This window comes from Ahaetulla prasina, chromosome 17, assembly GCF_028640845.1.
Source record: "Ahaetulla prasina isolate Xishuangbanna chromosome 17, ASM2864084v1, whole genome shotgun sequence".
Classification (NCBI taxonomy): domain Eukaryota; kingdom Metazoa; phylum Chordata; class Lepidosauria; order Squamata; family Colubridae; genus Ahaetulla; species Ahaetulla prasina.
The window spans coordinates 9,749,549-9,765,378 of NC_080555.1; the positions used below are offsets into that span (position 1 = coordinate 9,749,549).

Consider the following 15,830-nt stretch of genomic DNA (forward strand, 5'->3'; position numbering starts at 1 on the left):
AACGGTCATCATAAGTCGCTTTTCTTCCGTGCCGTTGTAACTTCGAATGGTCACTAAGTGAGCTGTTGTAAGCCGAGAGAGACGTGTGCTGCCAAACGCAGAAACTATGGTCCAGGGAGAAAAAAAGCACAGACGGAACATAGAACATACAAGCTTGCAATGCCCCTTAGAGATCATCTAGCCCAACCCTTTGCTCGAGGAAGTGACCATACCCCTGAATGTCAATCAAGGAGGAATGTCCCGACAGTGAGAACAATCAACAGAACAGAAGTTGCCTTCGGAAGTTGCCTTCGGAAGTTGTGGAAGCTTCATCCCTGGAGGCTTTCAAGGAGAGGCTGGACTGCCATCGGTCAGAAATGGTGCAGGGTCTCCCGCTTGGGCAGGGAGGGTTGGACTAGATGACCTACAAGGTCCCTTCCAACACTGTTAATCTGTAAAGAACAGAAGTTGCCTTCAGAAGTTGTGGGAGCTTCATCCCTGAAGGCTTTCAAGAAGAGACCGGACTGCCATCGGTCAGAAATGGTGCAGGGTCTCCCGCTTGGGCGGGGGGGGGGGGGTGGACTAGATGACCTCCAAGATCCCTTCCGACTCTGTTCACCTGCAAATTCCCAGGAACTAAACTCTCCACCTGGGCAAAAAAATTCTGGATCTTCTGGAGTGACCCATCCCCAGCAAACCTGGCTGAGCGAACCAATTCCCGTGGGACCGCCTCCATTCGCAATTTATTCTACCGCTAGGGGGCGCTCTCCCCCCCCAACAGAGGTGAAGGGCTGCAGTGCCTGGGAACCACCGCCAGAGGGCCAACTTCTCTTCCCAGCCCGGCTGTTACAAGGCGAGATTCCTGCAGGAGGCGAGTCCTTCCAGCTCCCAAGAGCCCCGGTCGGGCCTCGATCATGCTGGCCGGCAGGAGGGTGGCGGTGCACGTCTGCAGGGCGGGTGGCTTCCCGCAACGGGCCCGCTTCGAGCAGGTAGCAGGGCCGGGAGGGGGGCGCAGGGGGGGGGGCCCATAGAGCATCAAAGCCTCTGTGGCTCAGGCTGCTAATGCAGTCTGTTATTAACAGCAGCTGCTTGCAATTACTGCAAGTTCAAGTCCCACCAGGCCCAAGGTTGACTCAGCCTTCCATCCTTTATATAAGGTAGGTAAAATGAGGACCCAGATTGTTGGGGGCAATAAAAGTTGACTTTGTATATAAATATACAAATAGAATGAAGACTATTGCTAACATAGTGTAAGCCGCCCTGAGTCTTCAGAGAAGAGCGGGATATAAATGCAAATTTAAAAAAAAGAGATAGATGAGATAGATGAGATAGATAGATGATAGATAGATAGATAGATAGATGGGCTTCTGGTGGCTCAGGCTGGTAAGACAGTCTGTTACAAACACAGCTGCTTGCAATTACTGCAGGTTCGAGGCCCACCAGACCCAAGGTTGACTCAGCCTTCCATCCTTTATAAGGTAGGTAAAATGAGAACCCAGATTGTTGGGGGCAATAAAAGTTGACTTTGTATATAAATATACAAATAGAATGAAGACTATTGCTAACATAGTGTAAGCTGCCCTGAGTCTTCGGAGAAGGGTGGGATATAAATGCAAATTTTTTTAAAAAAGTAAAGAATATGCATCAGCTATATTAATTTGATATAATGAAGGGAACAATAGGACAGGAACGGTAGGCACTTTTGTGCTCTTATGCACGCCCCTTATAGTCCTCTTAGGAATGGGGTGAGGTCAATAGTAAGACAGTTTTTGGTTGAAGATTTTGGGATTTTGAGTAGAGACTATGAAGTCAGTTAATGAGTTCCAAGCATTCTGTTGCAGAAGTCATATTTTCTGCAATCAAGTTTGAAGCGGTTGACATTAAGCTTGAATCTATTTTTTGCTCTTGTAATATTGCGATTGAAGCTGAAGTAGTCTTGCAATAGATGATTTTGTGTGTTAAACACAGGTCATGTCGAAGTCGGCGGAGTTGTAAGTTTTCTAATTCCCAGGATTTCAGGATTTTATATGTTACATATAATGAACATATATGTTCATTCCTACCGCTTTATAATTTATTTATTTTTTATTTATTTATTTTGTCACAACAGTATATATAAGCATAAGCATGAAAGTAACTATATAATATATAAGCATATATATATATATAAATATATATTTATATATATATATATATATATATATATATATATAAGCATAAGTATGCAATAACTATATTGATTTGATATAATGAAAGAAAACAATAGGACAGGAACGGTAGGCACGCTTGTGTTCTTATGCACGCCCCTTACAGACCTCTTAGGAATGGGGTGAGGTCAATAGTAGATAGTTTTTGGTTAAAGCTTTGGGGATTTTTGGGAAGAGACCACAGAGTCAGGTAGTGCATTCCAGGCATTAACAACTCTGTTACTGAAGTCATATTTTCTGCAATCAAGATTGGAGCGGTTCACATTAAGTTTAAATCTATTGTGTGCTTGTGTATTGTTGTGATTGAAACTGAAGTAGTCTTTAACAGGAAGGACATTGCAATAGATCAGGGGTGTCCAAACTGCGGCCCGAATAACTCTGACCCAGGTCAGTTTTATTGGCCGCAGCAAATTCTGGAAGTATAATTTAATATGGCCCTTTTTCAGCAGGCTCGCGGCTCCTCCCCATGGGCGGGGAATAATGAAGGGAGGGGGCAGAGGAGGCGGCGAGCGGGAAAGAGGCTGCTGGCCTTGCCTGCCCCCAGCAGTTCTACCCTCGCCTTCCTTGGGCCGCCTGGCGAGGCTCCTCGCGCCTCCCCATGTCGGACACACGTGGCGGCAGTGACAGCCATCGAGAAACAGGTGAGGAGGCGGCAAGCGCGAAAGAGGCTGCTGGCCGTGCCCGGCCCAGCAGTTCTATCCTCGCCTTCCTCGGGCCGCCTGGTGAGGCTCCTCGCGCCTCCACCCCTTGGGCAGGGAATAACGAAGGGAGTTTCAAGTTCATACCAAATACAAAACAAAAGCCAAGATCAGGGGTGTCCAAACTTGGTCTCTTTAAGACTTGTGGACTTCAGTTCCCAGAGTTCCTCAGCCAGCTTTGCTGGCTGAGGGACTCTGGGAGTTGAAGTCCACAAGTCTTAAGGGACCAAGTTTGACACCTAACAAGATGAATGAATATGAAACATTTTCCCCTTAAATGAAGATGATATCCACATATTGTTGCTTTTAGTAGACTGACTGTATCCATCTGTATTGTAATGTCCCAGGTTTTCAGGCCGCATGCCTTTCTGAATAATTATATTTAAAATATTACATTAAAATCAACATAACACAAACACACACGTACACAAACATAGAGATACACATGCACATATATATAACTCACACACATATAGTATACTTAAGCCTAAACTGTGCATAGGGACTACCCAGACGGCTGAAAAAAGTGATTTCTGACAGGTTCTCACACTTTTGACTGGTCCTCACACGTACAACTATCTTTACATTTTGCACCCTATCTTGTAACCGTGGTGAAGAGAAGCAGTTGTGAAATGAGTGATATGGTTGTTAAAAATGCTGCAATGGGCATAAATGTGAGGATGGTCATAAGTGTGAGGACTGGTCAAAAATTACTTTTTTTAGCCCTCTGAGTAGTTTCTATGCCCATAGCCACATCCACTCAGTCACATGAGCAGTTAGCCACGCCCACCAGTCACATGACCACCAAGCCACCCCCCCAAAATAAGCCACGCCCATTCCCCCCCCCCCCCCGGTGGCCCGGGCCTTTGCTTATTTTTCTGTATTTGGCCCTCACTCAAAAAAGTTTGGACACCCCTGCAATAGATGATTCTATGAGTTAAACACATTAATGCACACACATCCATTGTAACTTTTTGTTGCTATCATTAAGGGTTAAATTGCAACCTAGGACCATCGTTTGTGTTGTAAATGTTGTACCTTTGATGAAAGTATTTTTTTTTCTTTTTTCTTTTTCTTTTATGTACACTGAGAGCCTATGCACCAAAACAAATCCCTTGTGTGTCCAATCACACTTGGCCAATAAAAAATTTAAAAAAATTATATTCTTGCAAATATTGCATTAAAAGTTTTGGTCGCCCCATTAGAAAAGAAACTTTGGAGGTTTCTGCGAAAGGGTGTAGGGACCAGCAACCAGGATGATGAGGGGGCTGGCTGGAGGCTTCAACTTAAGTTGCAGGAATCCAGAATAGTTGGAAGGGACCTCGGAGGTCTTCTAGTCCAGCGGTCACCAACTGGGGGTCCGTGGACCACTGGGGGGTCCGTGAGAAACTTTGGGTGGTCCGCAGGAAAATTATATATATATAAAATAAAATAAAAAATTTGGAAAAAACCCCAACTTCTCCTTGGCTTCCAGAGCATCGTTAGCCACTGCTGTCCGCCCCATGAAGACGGCGGCATCGTGCACTGCGCTTTGAAATCCCCCCAGTTCCTCGTTTCTGACCGGGAGTTTCCTGGCTCCACCGGACTCCTCTTGAAGGTACGAAGGGGTTTGTCACGCCGGGAGAAACTTTTCTCCGTCTTTGATGGCCCTGAAGGCAATCCTCGACGTACAACGGTTCATTTAGTGACCGTTCAAAGTTACAATAGCACTGAAAAAAGGGACGGGACCATTTTTCACACACACACACGGCTACGTGTTTTAGATACTTGGCTGGTGACTCGCTTTTATGACGGTGGCAGTGCCCCTGGGGCCAGAAAGGTGGCCAGAAAGGTGATAAAATGGGGCAAAACTCACTTAACAAATACCTTGCCTTTAAGAACATAAATTTTGGCTCAATTTGTGCTCGTAAGTTGAAGACTACCTGTATAAGCAGGGAGGAAACTCCCATAGGACGATGCTAAAGTTTTGGGAGTTTCTTCTCTTTTGATGGCTTATTTTTTTATCAGAAAGAACCCAATCCTGCTTCACAGAAGTGGTGTGGCAGATGGTATGGAGTTGAGGGTCTTCCTTTCCTAAGGGATCGAACTGGGGCAGAACTGACACAAGATTCACATAGCAACCACATTTACATAACATAACATAACATAACAACAGAGTTGGAAGGGACCTTGGAGGCCTTCTAGTCCAACCCCCTGCCTAGGCAGGAAACCCTACACCATCTCAGTCAGATGGTTATCCAACATTTTCTTAAAAATTTCCAGTGTTGGAGCATTCACAACTTCTGCAGGCAAGTCGTTCCACTTATTAATTGTTCTAACCATTGCAGTGATTCACCTAACAAATGTGGCAAGAAAAATTGTAAAATTCACTTAACGAATTTCTCATTGAGCGACAAATTCTGGGCTCGGTGATGATCCTAAGTCAAGGACAAGCTGTAGTCGTTGGGTTTGTAAGTCGAGTCATCACATGATTGGACTCCTGCTTTATGACCACGCTCATTCAACCATTAGCCATTTGCAAAGCTGGCTGAGGAACTCTAGGAGTTGACGTCCACAAGTCTTAAAGGGACCAAGGTTGGAGACCCCTGGTCTAAATGGCAACAATGGTGTCATAATACATTTTGTCTTTTAGCTCTTATTCTGTGCATTCTGTTCTAATCTCTGCATGATCCTTTTGGGTCTAATTGATTCAGTGGCTAGCTGGTCTTCCTTAGAAGTCCCTAAAGGGCTTCAAAGTAAAATACTTCATCAATAAATAAAAATCTGGGAGTTATTTTTAGCCCTTTCATTCTGTGGGGGAAAAAAATGCCTTGAGTTAAATAAACGTTTCATGTACACCAGGAAAATTTGGTCTCAAAAATACATATTTTTGGAAATCATTACTTGTGAGTTGCAGTCATTTCCCCCCCCCCCCTCGTCCCTCCGTCGTAACTTTGAATGGTTCTTAAGCGAATGGAGTTCTCCCGGTATGCTGGGTGTGAAAATTGAGTCATTTCCAGGACTCAGCCTTTTTTTTTTCTCCTTTTCCAGCGCCCCCCCTTCTGCCCCATCAAGCATTTGACCGCAGAGCAAAAGGCTTCCCTTCCTGCAGAGACTCGGCGCCAGGGGGTGGATGTTGGGGTAGCTGTTCTCCTGGAGTCGGCCAGCGCAAAGCTTTTGCTGACCCGTCGAGCGAGGACGCTAAGTCTCTTCCCCAATACTTGGGTGCCTCCTGGTAAGAAGAACCAAACGGGGCGTGGGTGGAGGTGGAAGGGATCAGGTGCGAGAGGAGGGGAAGGCTGCAGAGATGGACTCCCATAGTCCCAAGGATAGCAATAGCTCTTAGACTTATATACCGCTTCACAGTGCTTTTACAGCCCCCTCTAAGCGGTTTACAGACTCAGCCTCTTGCCCCCCAACCATCTGGGTCCTCATTTTACCCACGTCGGAAGGATGGAAGGCCGAGTCAACCTGGAGCCAGTCAGGATCGAACTGTTGGCAGTCAGCAGAGTCAGCCTACAATACTGCATTCTAACCACTGTACCACCATGGCTCCTTCCTTCCTCCCTCCCTTTGCCATATCACTTAGATTTATATACCGCTTCACGGTGCTTTCCAGCCCTCTCTAAGCAGTTTACGGAGTCAGCCTCTTGCCCCCCAACAATCTGGGTCCCCATTTTACTGACCTTGGAAGGAGGGAAGGTTGAGTCAACCTTAAGCCACTAAGGATCGAACTCCTGGCAGTGGGCAGAGTTAGACTGCAATGCTGCATTCTAACCACTGTAGAGGGAGGGAGGGAAGGAAGGGAGGGAGGGAGGGAGGGAGGGAGGAGGAAGAAAGGAAGGAAGGAGGAAGGAAGGAAGGAAGGAGGGAGGGAGGGAGGGAGGGAAGGAAGGAAGGAAGGAAGGAAGGAAGGAAGGAAAATAACAATAGTCCTTAGACTTATATACCGCTTCACAGTGCAGAGTCAGCCTCTTTCCCCCAACAATCTGGGTCCTCATTTTACCCACCTCGGAAGGATGGAAGGCTGAGTTAACCTTTAGGAGGGAGGGAGGGAGGGAGAGAAGGAAGGAAGGAAGGGAGCAGCAATAGCACTTAGACTTATATACCGCTTCACAGAGCTTTCCAGCCCTCTCTAAGCAGTTTACAGAGTCAGCCTCTTGCCCCCCAACAATCTGGGTCCTCGTTTTACCCACCTCGGAAGGACAGAAGGCTGAGTCAACCTTGAGCCGGTCAGGATTAAACTCCTGACTGTGGGCAGAGGGAGGGAGGAAGGATGTCTTGCTTAACAACAGAAAATTTTTTTGGGGGGGGGAGTCACTTGTGGTCGTAAGTCAAGGACCGCCTGTACTGAATCCCAAGTTTTTAGAAGCAACCGGTGAGAGCAGAAACTGGATGTTGTTGTTGTTTTTTTCCTTTTCCCCTTGCAGGCGGCCATATTGAACCGGAAGAAGAGGTAAGGCTGTGTTTTTTAAAAAATCAAAATGAAAAAGGGGGAATCCAGAGAGCATCAAAAGGGCAGAAATGACTGTTAGGGATCCTGGGTGCGGAGAGGAAATTTTGCCAGGATTTTACAAGCTTCTAACCCAGAGTTCCCCAGCCTTTCCGGGTTGCTGGCCCGAAAGGTGTGAGGAGGGAGGGAGAGAAAGAGAGGATGGTTTGTGGGAGGGACAGGGGTGTGCGCGGGCGCGCGAACCACCCGTTGCGCGAACGAGGCTGTGAGTGCCCGCGACGCTCGTGGCAACGCTCTTGCGCACATGCGCTGGCCAGCTGCTCAGGTGGACCCGCAGCCAATGGGCCGTGATCAGGGGTGGGCTGCTGGGGGGTTCGCAGGGGTTCGGCAGAACCTCTAGCTAAGATTCTGTGCAGTTCGGAGAACCCCCAAATCCCACTCCTGGTTGGCCACGCCCACCCTGCCCCGCCCCTCCCAGGAGTCCCCAAGCGACCCATTTTGGATGCAGGTAAGTGCAGGGCACATACGGAGACTCGGGGAGGGTGAAAAACGGGCCTACCGGAAGTTCGGGAAGGCCAGAAATGGGCCCATTTCTGGCCTCCAGAGGGCCTCCAGAGCAGGGGTCTCCAACCTTAATCCCTTTAAGACTTGTGGACTTCAACTCCCAGAGTTCCTCAGCCAGCTTTGCCCTCCCAGAGGCTCAAGAAAAGCCTCCGGAGCCCGGGGAGGGCAAAAATGCCCCCTCCCTGCTGTGGTGCAGGAGGCCAACTAGGCCACGCCCACTATGGCCACACCCACCAACCAACCGGGCAGAAAACCCCTTGCTAAAATTTTTGAAGCCCACCCCTGGCCACGGTCCAGTAATGGGCCACCGCCCACAGGTTGGGGTACCCCTGTGTTCTAACCCCCTTGGAATCCCGAAAGCCTGACGGGAGAAGGCCTGAAGGATTCGGGGAAGGAATTCTGTCTTTGGAAAAGTCTGAAAAACAAGAAGTTGAAGGCAATCTCTGTCGGAATGGGACAATTCCGCCACGAACAACTCTCCACGGGACAATTGAAAGACTTAGTTTTAATTATTTTAAAATAAATTTAAAAAAAGATTTTAATTGTTGGCATTCACATTTCAATCTGTCCCTCTTCTTGCATTCTTTCTTTAATGATTCTAGTCCGCCATTTGTTTGATATTAGGAGAACCGCAGCGAGTTGTCTACCTAAGAGAAGGCCATGGCGAGTTGAATAGAGTAGAGTAGAGTAGAATGGAATGGAATGGAATGGAATGGACTAGAATAGAATAGAATAGAATAGAATAGAATAGAATAGAATAGAATAGAATAGAATAGAATAGAATAGAATAGAATAGAATAGAATAGAATAGAATAATGGACTGGACTGGACTGGACTAGAAAGAATGGACTGGAATAGAATAGAATTAGATTAGATTAGATTAGAATAGAATAGAATAGAATAGAATAGAATAGAATAGAATAGAATAGAATAGAATAGAATAGAATAGAATAGAATAGAATGGAATTAGAATAGAATAGAATAGAATAGAATTAGAATACAATACAATAGAATAGAATAGTGAATAGAACAGAACAGAATAGAATAGATACTTTGTCACATTGAATTTACACTAATTGGTATACATTAAAATGAAATTAGGTTGCATACAGCTCTCGAAGGGTCTCCACCTCTAATCTAAACATAAGCATGACAAAGTAAATAAATACAAAATGATGTAGGTACCCATGTTTATGATATGACAAGGAGAAACAACGCAACTTGTTCTGTAGCTGGACTTTTCTTGCCTTGGGAACCTTCTTGTATTGTGGATTTAATTTTGCCCGGTGGGTTCATTTTGATCGTGAAACTCTCAAGGGCCTCGTGGGATCATTGGCCATTGTTCTTTGGATTAGGATCGGTCTCCTTATTGGCTGGCTTTAATTGGGACAATTCTGGGGTTTTGGCCAAGGGAATTGCTGGGGGATATTAATAAACTCACCGTTATGTGTGTGTGTGAGTGAGCGGGACAGCACACAGGGTGGGAGAATCTGGTCAAGGGAGTCTGTGGGATGGGGAGCACTCTGTCCATGGTCAGAGGCCCTCTTCTGAGTTGCAGCTGCCCCAATGCCCACCGATTTCAGGACCTGCCTCTTCTCCCCACCCTTGTTTTCTTTCTTGTCCGCAGCTGCTGGGTGCCGGGCTGAGGGAGCTGCGGGAAGAGACCGGCTTGCAGCTGAAGGATGGGGAATTCTCCTGGCAACTGCTGGCCCTCTGGGAGGTAAGGGGACCCTTTGAGATCCCCCCCACCCCAGATCTGGGAAATTTGGGGTGGAGAGGTGGGTCAGTGAGTCCTGAAAGTGGGCAAGAGGGTTCCCTGGTGCCCAGCCCTGCCTCAGGTGTCATTTCCAGAAGGACAGTCCAGCCTTCCCCATTGGTCTGCAGAAGCAATGTGAGGCCTCCCTTCGCTCCCCACATTTTGAGCCTCGAGCCAAGCTTCAAAAGAAATCCAGTTATTTATTAGGAGCTTCATGTCGGCACATTCCCAAGTGGAGACAGCTCTGACCCTATGTAATTTACGCCCCAATTATGACCCTGTTTCCTCCCTCCCTCCAGGGCATGTCATCCATCACATTCCAAATGGGGCAATTTCCTTGGTTGTAGAGGTCACTCCCCTCCAGCTGCTTTAGGTAACCCTGGGATACAGCCTTGAGAGAGATGAGAATGGAATGTGCATCTGTCTTTGTCTGCCAGGGATGCCTTGCAAGTTGACAACTGACAACCCCCGAGGTGTGGGAGGAAGACGGAAGGCTTCCACAGTGCATTAGAGGTTGTCCCCTTTAAAGGCCTTCATGGATTAGGTTATCTGAGGGACTGTCTCTTGCTGGTCACATCCACCCAACCCACTAGAGTGGGGAGGCAAGCAACGTTGTGAGTCCCATCCCCTAAGGAGATGCATCTGGCGGGACCCAGAAGAAGGGCCTTCTCCATGGTGGCTCCCTCTCTCTGGAATATCATCTCCCCAGAGATTAGACTGGCCTCCATTCTGACACTCTTTTGGAAAGCCCCTGAAGACGTGGTTTTGCCAGCGGGCCTGGGGAACACAGAGTGGGATGGAGTCCATTAAATGGCTAATTTGATTGTGTGTTATCGCCGAGGGAGGGGTTGAGTTATTATTTTATTTTTACTATTTTTGTTTCTTCTACATTGTGTCTTCATTGTATGTAAGCTGGCCTACAGTCACTGTGAGCTAAACTAAAATAATATAAAATAATATAAAATAAAATATAATCTATCTATCTACATAAAAATGGCTGTGTATGTGTATGTTCCAGCATAACTCTGGAACGCCTTGAGCAATTTCAACCAAACTTGGTACACAGATGCCTTACTCTCTGGAAACAAATACTGTGGGGGAAAGACACTCCTAACACCCCTCGGAGTGTGTGTTCTGTTAAGATACAGTCTGTTGTGCCTTAAAATGGCTTCTACTGTACTGCCTTAAAATGGCTTCTACTGTGCAGCACAGTGGAGTGGCCATGGTAACGGCTTCACAGTACTCCACAAGGGGTCTCCCTCTGGTAAGGGGGAAAATCCAACATTAGAAATTACGTTTGGTCCAGACATTTTCAACAAGGCTTTGATTATTCTTCAGGACCATGGATTGGATCAGCTAGCAAAGCAACAAGGTGGTATCATTTTACTTGATCCTTCTGGGGGCACAGGGAAATCATTTTTAACTGATTTAATTCTCGCTGAAATCAGGTGAAGTTGCTCTTCCTGTCTAATACAGGATTGGGATAAATAAATACCTGGGCAAGGCCAGGTAATCAGCTTGTTGTGGTCTGTCAGCTGCCAACGGAGTCGGACAGCGATGAGGGTGAGGTGAGGCCAGGGCCATCGGGGAGTGAGGTGCGGACTCCAGAGCCTCCAGAGACTGACAGTAGTGAGGCAGAGAAACAGAAGGACCCTGTTCCTAATGCACACATGAGAAGAGCTGCCAGAAGGCAAGAGCAGCTCAAGCAAAAAGGACGACACAGGAGTAGGGCCAAGAGATGATTGGCCCCTCCCATAAGGCTTAAAAGACCAGCAACGGCATTTGGGCTCTTTGCTGGAAAACAACATTGATAGCTTCGTCTTCTTGCATTTATTTTGTATCAGTATTTTCTGAACTTTTGCCAAGAAAGGCCTTTGGCAGTTTGCCTAATTGGACCAAGGTTTGCGATAGGACTGAGGAATTTGTGTTGGGAGGAATTTGCTTTAATTTAGTTGAACTATGCTGGGAATGAAGTAATTCTCAGCTGTTTGAATAAAGTTTGTTTGTTTTTACACTGACTCAGTTTCCTACTAGCTACTTGGGCCTGGGTCACAACACAGCTAGTATAAAATCTAAGAGAATGAATACAGATATTCATCACCATCGCAAACCCATTCTACCTTGTCTTGTCTCCCCCTGCAGTCTGTGTATCCCCCACGGCTGAGCCAAGGTTTGCCCCAACGGCACCACATTGTGGTCTACCTGCACTTGGCATTGCACGAGAGCCACCGGCAGCTCCAGGTGAGTGGGGCACATCGGCCAAGCTCCGCTCCCCACGGAGGTGTCTCTGCAGCAGAAGCGTCTCCTTGCTCTTAGTAGCAATAGCGATAGCTCTTAAGACTTATATAGCGCTTCACAGTGCTTTCCAGCCCTCTCTAAGCAGTTTACGCAGTCAATATGTTGCCCCCAATAATCTGGGTCCTCATTTTACCGACCTCAGAAGGATGGAAGGCTGAGTCAACCTTGAGGCCGGTGAGAATTGAACTGCTGGCAGTGGGCAGAGTAGCCTGCAATACTGCATTCTAACCAGTGCGCCACCCACATCTCCTGGAATTAATTCCGCTGATTGGATTGACCTTTCCTCAAGAGAGCCTGAGATGACATGCACTGGGGTCTCCCTTAATTTGACTCCACAACTGCCTTGTGAGGTAGGCTGGGCAGAGACCAAGCACCCCAGAGTGAGGCCGAGAGGATCACACCAAAATTGCCCCCGCCTCTTCTTAAAAGATTCTTCTTAAAGCCCTCTTATTTGAATCATGGTTTGATGCCTAAACCACGATCTTCCTGGTTTTACTTAAGGGTTACGCCTGAAGCTCCAGACCGCCTTCTCAGTTTTAATGTTTAATTAGAGTTTGTTAATTGGGGGTTATTTCTTATCGGTCGAAGCAGGGGCGAAATCTACTTACCTTCCTTACCGGTTCGGAAGTGTGCGCATCACATGTGCGGAGAGGGTACAAAATACATTATTTCCTGGTTAAAACCAGGAAGTAATGACAGCCAGGCGGGTGGGCGGAGCCTCGCACTGCGATTGCTACCGGTTCTCTGAACCACCCGCCACAATCGCTACCGGATCGCATGATCCGGTCTGAACCTGGAGCATTTCACCCCTGGGTCGAAGGGAGGAATGCCTGCACATGAGAATGGAGACCATGGTGTTCAAAAGACATGGAGACAAGATTGTAATGATTCTCCCCCACTGTCCCGGTTGGACTGCCGCCTGGCAGGAGACCGTGCAGAGCCGAAGGGCCGCTTCAGCCTGGCGGAAGGTGTTTAGCCAGCAGTAAATGAATTAATGGCCTTTTGGGTCCTTGGGGGAGGGAGAGTGTCGTGTCCCACTCCTCCGCTGATGGCCGGGTCAGGGAAATCCGAATCAGGCGTGCCTCTGCAGCTCTGCCAAAGTCCTAGCAAAGTCCTCAGGGCAGGCAGGAGACCAGAAAGTGACTTCAGCAAGATACGTTTAGACTTTGCCTGACTCAGAGAATGCCAGAAAGCAGATCCTTTATATAGGCCATGGGGTGTGGCTCCATGACTCAGCACTTATCCAGGCCTGCCCCTCCCTTCCTTCTGTTGCCTCCGCCTATCAAGTCTTCTGACGCGAGGGTCACTCCAGTCTGCAGCTGTTGGCAATTGACCTCCCTCAGGCTCACATGCTGTGGAGGAGGGGGAGGGCTCTAGTTGCTCCGTTTGCCTGGGCATGGAGCCAGAGCTGGGGGCTGGAGGTATTTCCTCCTCTTCAGCCTGTCTGGGCATGGAGCCAGGGCTGGGGCCGGGAGGCATACTAGAACATTCCTCCGTGTTCGAAAGCAGATAAGCAGGCCCCGGCTGTGGTGAGATTGGGCGAGGCACAACAATCTTTTGCCAGGCCAGGCTGAAGCCCAATGAAGCCGAGGTCGCCGCTGTCGCTTGGCTGGACCGCCCCACCCTGGCATCCATTGCAGCGACGGAGGGTGGAGCAGAAGGCGAGGCCCTGGGGGCCGGCAAGGGTGCACCATCCACTGTCAGGTAAGGTGGCAGGGAAGAGCATCTCTGCTTTCTGACCCAGCTCCCCAAACATGACAAAACCCTCTGAAGTTCAAGCAATGATTCCTTTATTAGGAGCGCCGGCAGCCCCGGCAAAAAGTTTCTCTCTCGCCGCAGGCTAACAAGTCTGTCTGGCAAGGAGATGAATAGTTTTCTGAAACGTCTATTCATCTCCGCCTCCTGCATTTGATCCCCAGAGCTAGGGCGGGGCTTCGCTAGCAGCGGTGGCTTTTCCGTCCCGAGGACCAGCCCATAGATTTCCACTGCTCTCCTCTCCCTTCTGTGCATCAGGCACTGGACCCAGCTGTTCCTCTTCATCAGCCACCTCCAGACCTGGGGGGCTGTTGACTCTCCATCTGAGGCCTGATTGACGGCCCAGGCTCCACCTCTGTCTCTCTCTCTCTCTCTCTCTCTCTCTCTGCCAGCTCCATTCCCTCTTCCCCCTCAAGAGCTCTCAGGATGCTGACCTCGATTCCCACGCTTCTGCCTCCTCTGATTCGGCTGCTGGAGGGGCCGGCGGCCGACAGACCACAACACTGAGACCTCTGTTGAATTAATAGCTTCTTACTCCTCCTTGTCTGAACAAATGTGGGGGTCAAACTTTGACGGATCTCTTTCCTTCTTAGCAAGGGATTTGGGATGGAGGAAACGAGGGGAAGATCTGTCTCCTTCCCCACATTTAGAGATCTCGTTTTTCATTTTGAGCAGCATCCTTGAACTGGAGAAGGGCTCAGCCAAGACCCTGGTGATCCCCACCGCCGCCTTCCTGGCCACGGCACAAGGGGAAAACATGGAGCGTGTCAGCAGCGGGACCAAGTACGCCCTCCGGCAGTGGCTGAACATGTCTTCCTTCTGAACAGCCAAAGATGTTCAAAGGCCTGGGAAGCAGGAGGAGAAATCCTTGGGCAGCGCTCCATGGTCCTGCCAATGCCTCTCGAGTTAACTGGGCAATATGTGGCTCCTACAATCAAAAGTTTATTGGTTTTTGTTTTGGAAAGACTGGAAGAAACTGTTCCGGACATTTTTCAGTTGCCAAAAGATAACAAGTCTTTATTTACAGTAGTGGCCAAAATTGTGGAAACCTTTTGGGGAAAGTGTATTTTTTAAAACTAGTTAATAACGCCAGGTGTTGTTGGGTTTTTTTGGAGTACCATAAAATTATGTATCAATGGAAATATAATTTAATTGAGAATGTAATCCAATAACTTTTATGAAGGATTTGCTATTAGAATAGCAGTTACAATATAAAGAAGTGAAACACATAGAAAAAAACGAAATATACAAAAATGATCCCTATAGAAAAAGTATTAAAGTAAAGGTAAAGGTTCCCCTCGCACGTACGTGCTAGTCGTTGCCGACTCTAGGGGGCGGTGCTCATCTCCGTTTCAAAGCCGAAGAGCCAGCGCTGTCCGAAGACATCTCCATGGTCATGTGGCCGGCATGACTCAACGCCAAAGGCGCACGGAACGCTGTTACCTTCCCACCAAAGGTGGTCCCTATTTTTTCTACTTGCATTTTTACGTGCTTTCGAAACTGCTAGGTTTGCAGAAGCTGGGACAAGTAACGGGAGCTCACTCCGTTACACGGCAGCACTAGGGATTTGAACCGCCGAGCTGCCGACCTTTCGATCAACAAGCTCAACGCCCTAGCCCCTGAGCCACCGCGTCCCCTAGATACTAGAAAAAGTATTAACTGTCAGTTAATCCTTCGTTGGGTAACCTTTAGCATGAATGACGGCCTTACAACGTCTTCCCATGGAGGGAACCAAGTCTTTGAGTTCTGCAGCTGTTCTCATGTGAAACCAAGATGGAATGATGGCTTCTATTAACTGGGTTCTATTGCTGGGTCGCTTCTGCCTAGCCAGTTTCTTGAGTAGGCTCCATAGATTTTTTAATTGGGTTAAGGTCTGGGCTACTCCCAGGCCATTCCAGCAGTGGAATAGGATTATCTTGAAACTCCCCCAAAAAGTGATGTTATTAGCCATCAAACGTCAAAAATACACTTTTTCCACAATTTTGACCACTACTGTATGTCGATGAAGATTTTCAGTCATCTGGGTAGAGTTGTCGGGAAGTTCACCACGACAATTGGACTTAATTTTCTTGTTTACCAACAAATAACAAATACAAAATCTATGGGGAAACCAAAAAAAAGAACGTTTTTAACGTTGGACA

The 15,830-nt window shown here is 47.8% G+C and overlaps 1 protein-coding gene across 7 annotated transcripts; it reads left to right on the forward strand.

Annotated features, from left to right (window-relative positions):
* Positions 1 to 818: 818 nt before the first annotated feature.
* On the forward strand, positions 819 to 15,738 carry NUDT17 (nudix hydrolase 17). 7 transcript variants are annotated; one of them, XM_058160463.1, is made up of 9 exons: positions 819 to 968; positions 1,062 to 1,136; positions 4,359 to 4,481; positions 5,915 to 6,098; positions 7,294 to 7,319; positions 9,508 to 9,600; positions 11,779 to 11,877; positions 13,499 to 13,638; positions 14,365 to 15,738. In XM_058160463.1, exons 1-9 carry the CDS (start codon positions 894 to 896, stop codon positions 14,510 to 14,512), a joined length of 963 nt encoding a protein of 320 aa, XP_058016446.1. In that variant the 5' UTR covers positions 819 to 893; the 3' UTR covers positions 14,513 to 15,738. The 7 variants fall into 7 exon arrangements, with proteins under 7 accessions (XP_058016446.1, XP_058016447.1, XP_058016448.1 ...); XM_058160464.1 differs by lacking the exon at positions 1,062 to 1,136 and adding an exon at positions 1,407 to 1,457; XM_058160465.1 differs by lacking the exon at positions 1,062 to 1,136.
* Positions 15,739 to 15,830: the final 92 nt, after the last annotated feature.

Coding starts and splice junctions, on each gene's coding strand:
- NUDT17 (XM_058160463.1), top strand. CDS start 894: ATGCTGGCCGGCAGGAGGGTGGCGGTGCACGTCTGCAGGGCGGGTGGC. Junction 1,137..4,358: donor CCTTCCATCCTTTATATAAG/GTAGGTAAAATG, acceptor CTTGGCTTCCAG/AGCATCGTTAGCCACTGCTG. Junction 7,320..9,507: donor ATATTGAACCGGAAGAAGAG/GTAAGGCTGTGT, acceptor TCTTGTCCGCAG/CTGCTGGGTGCCGGGCTGAG.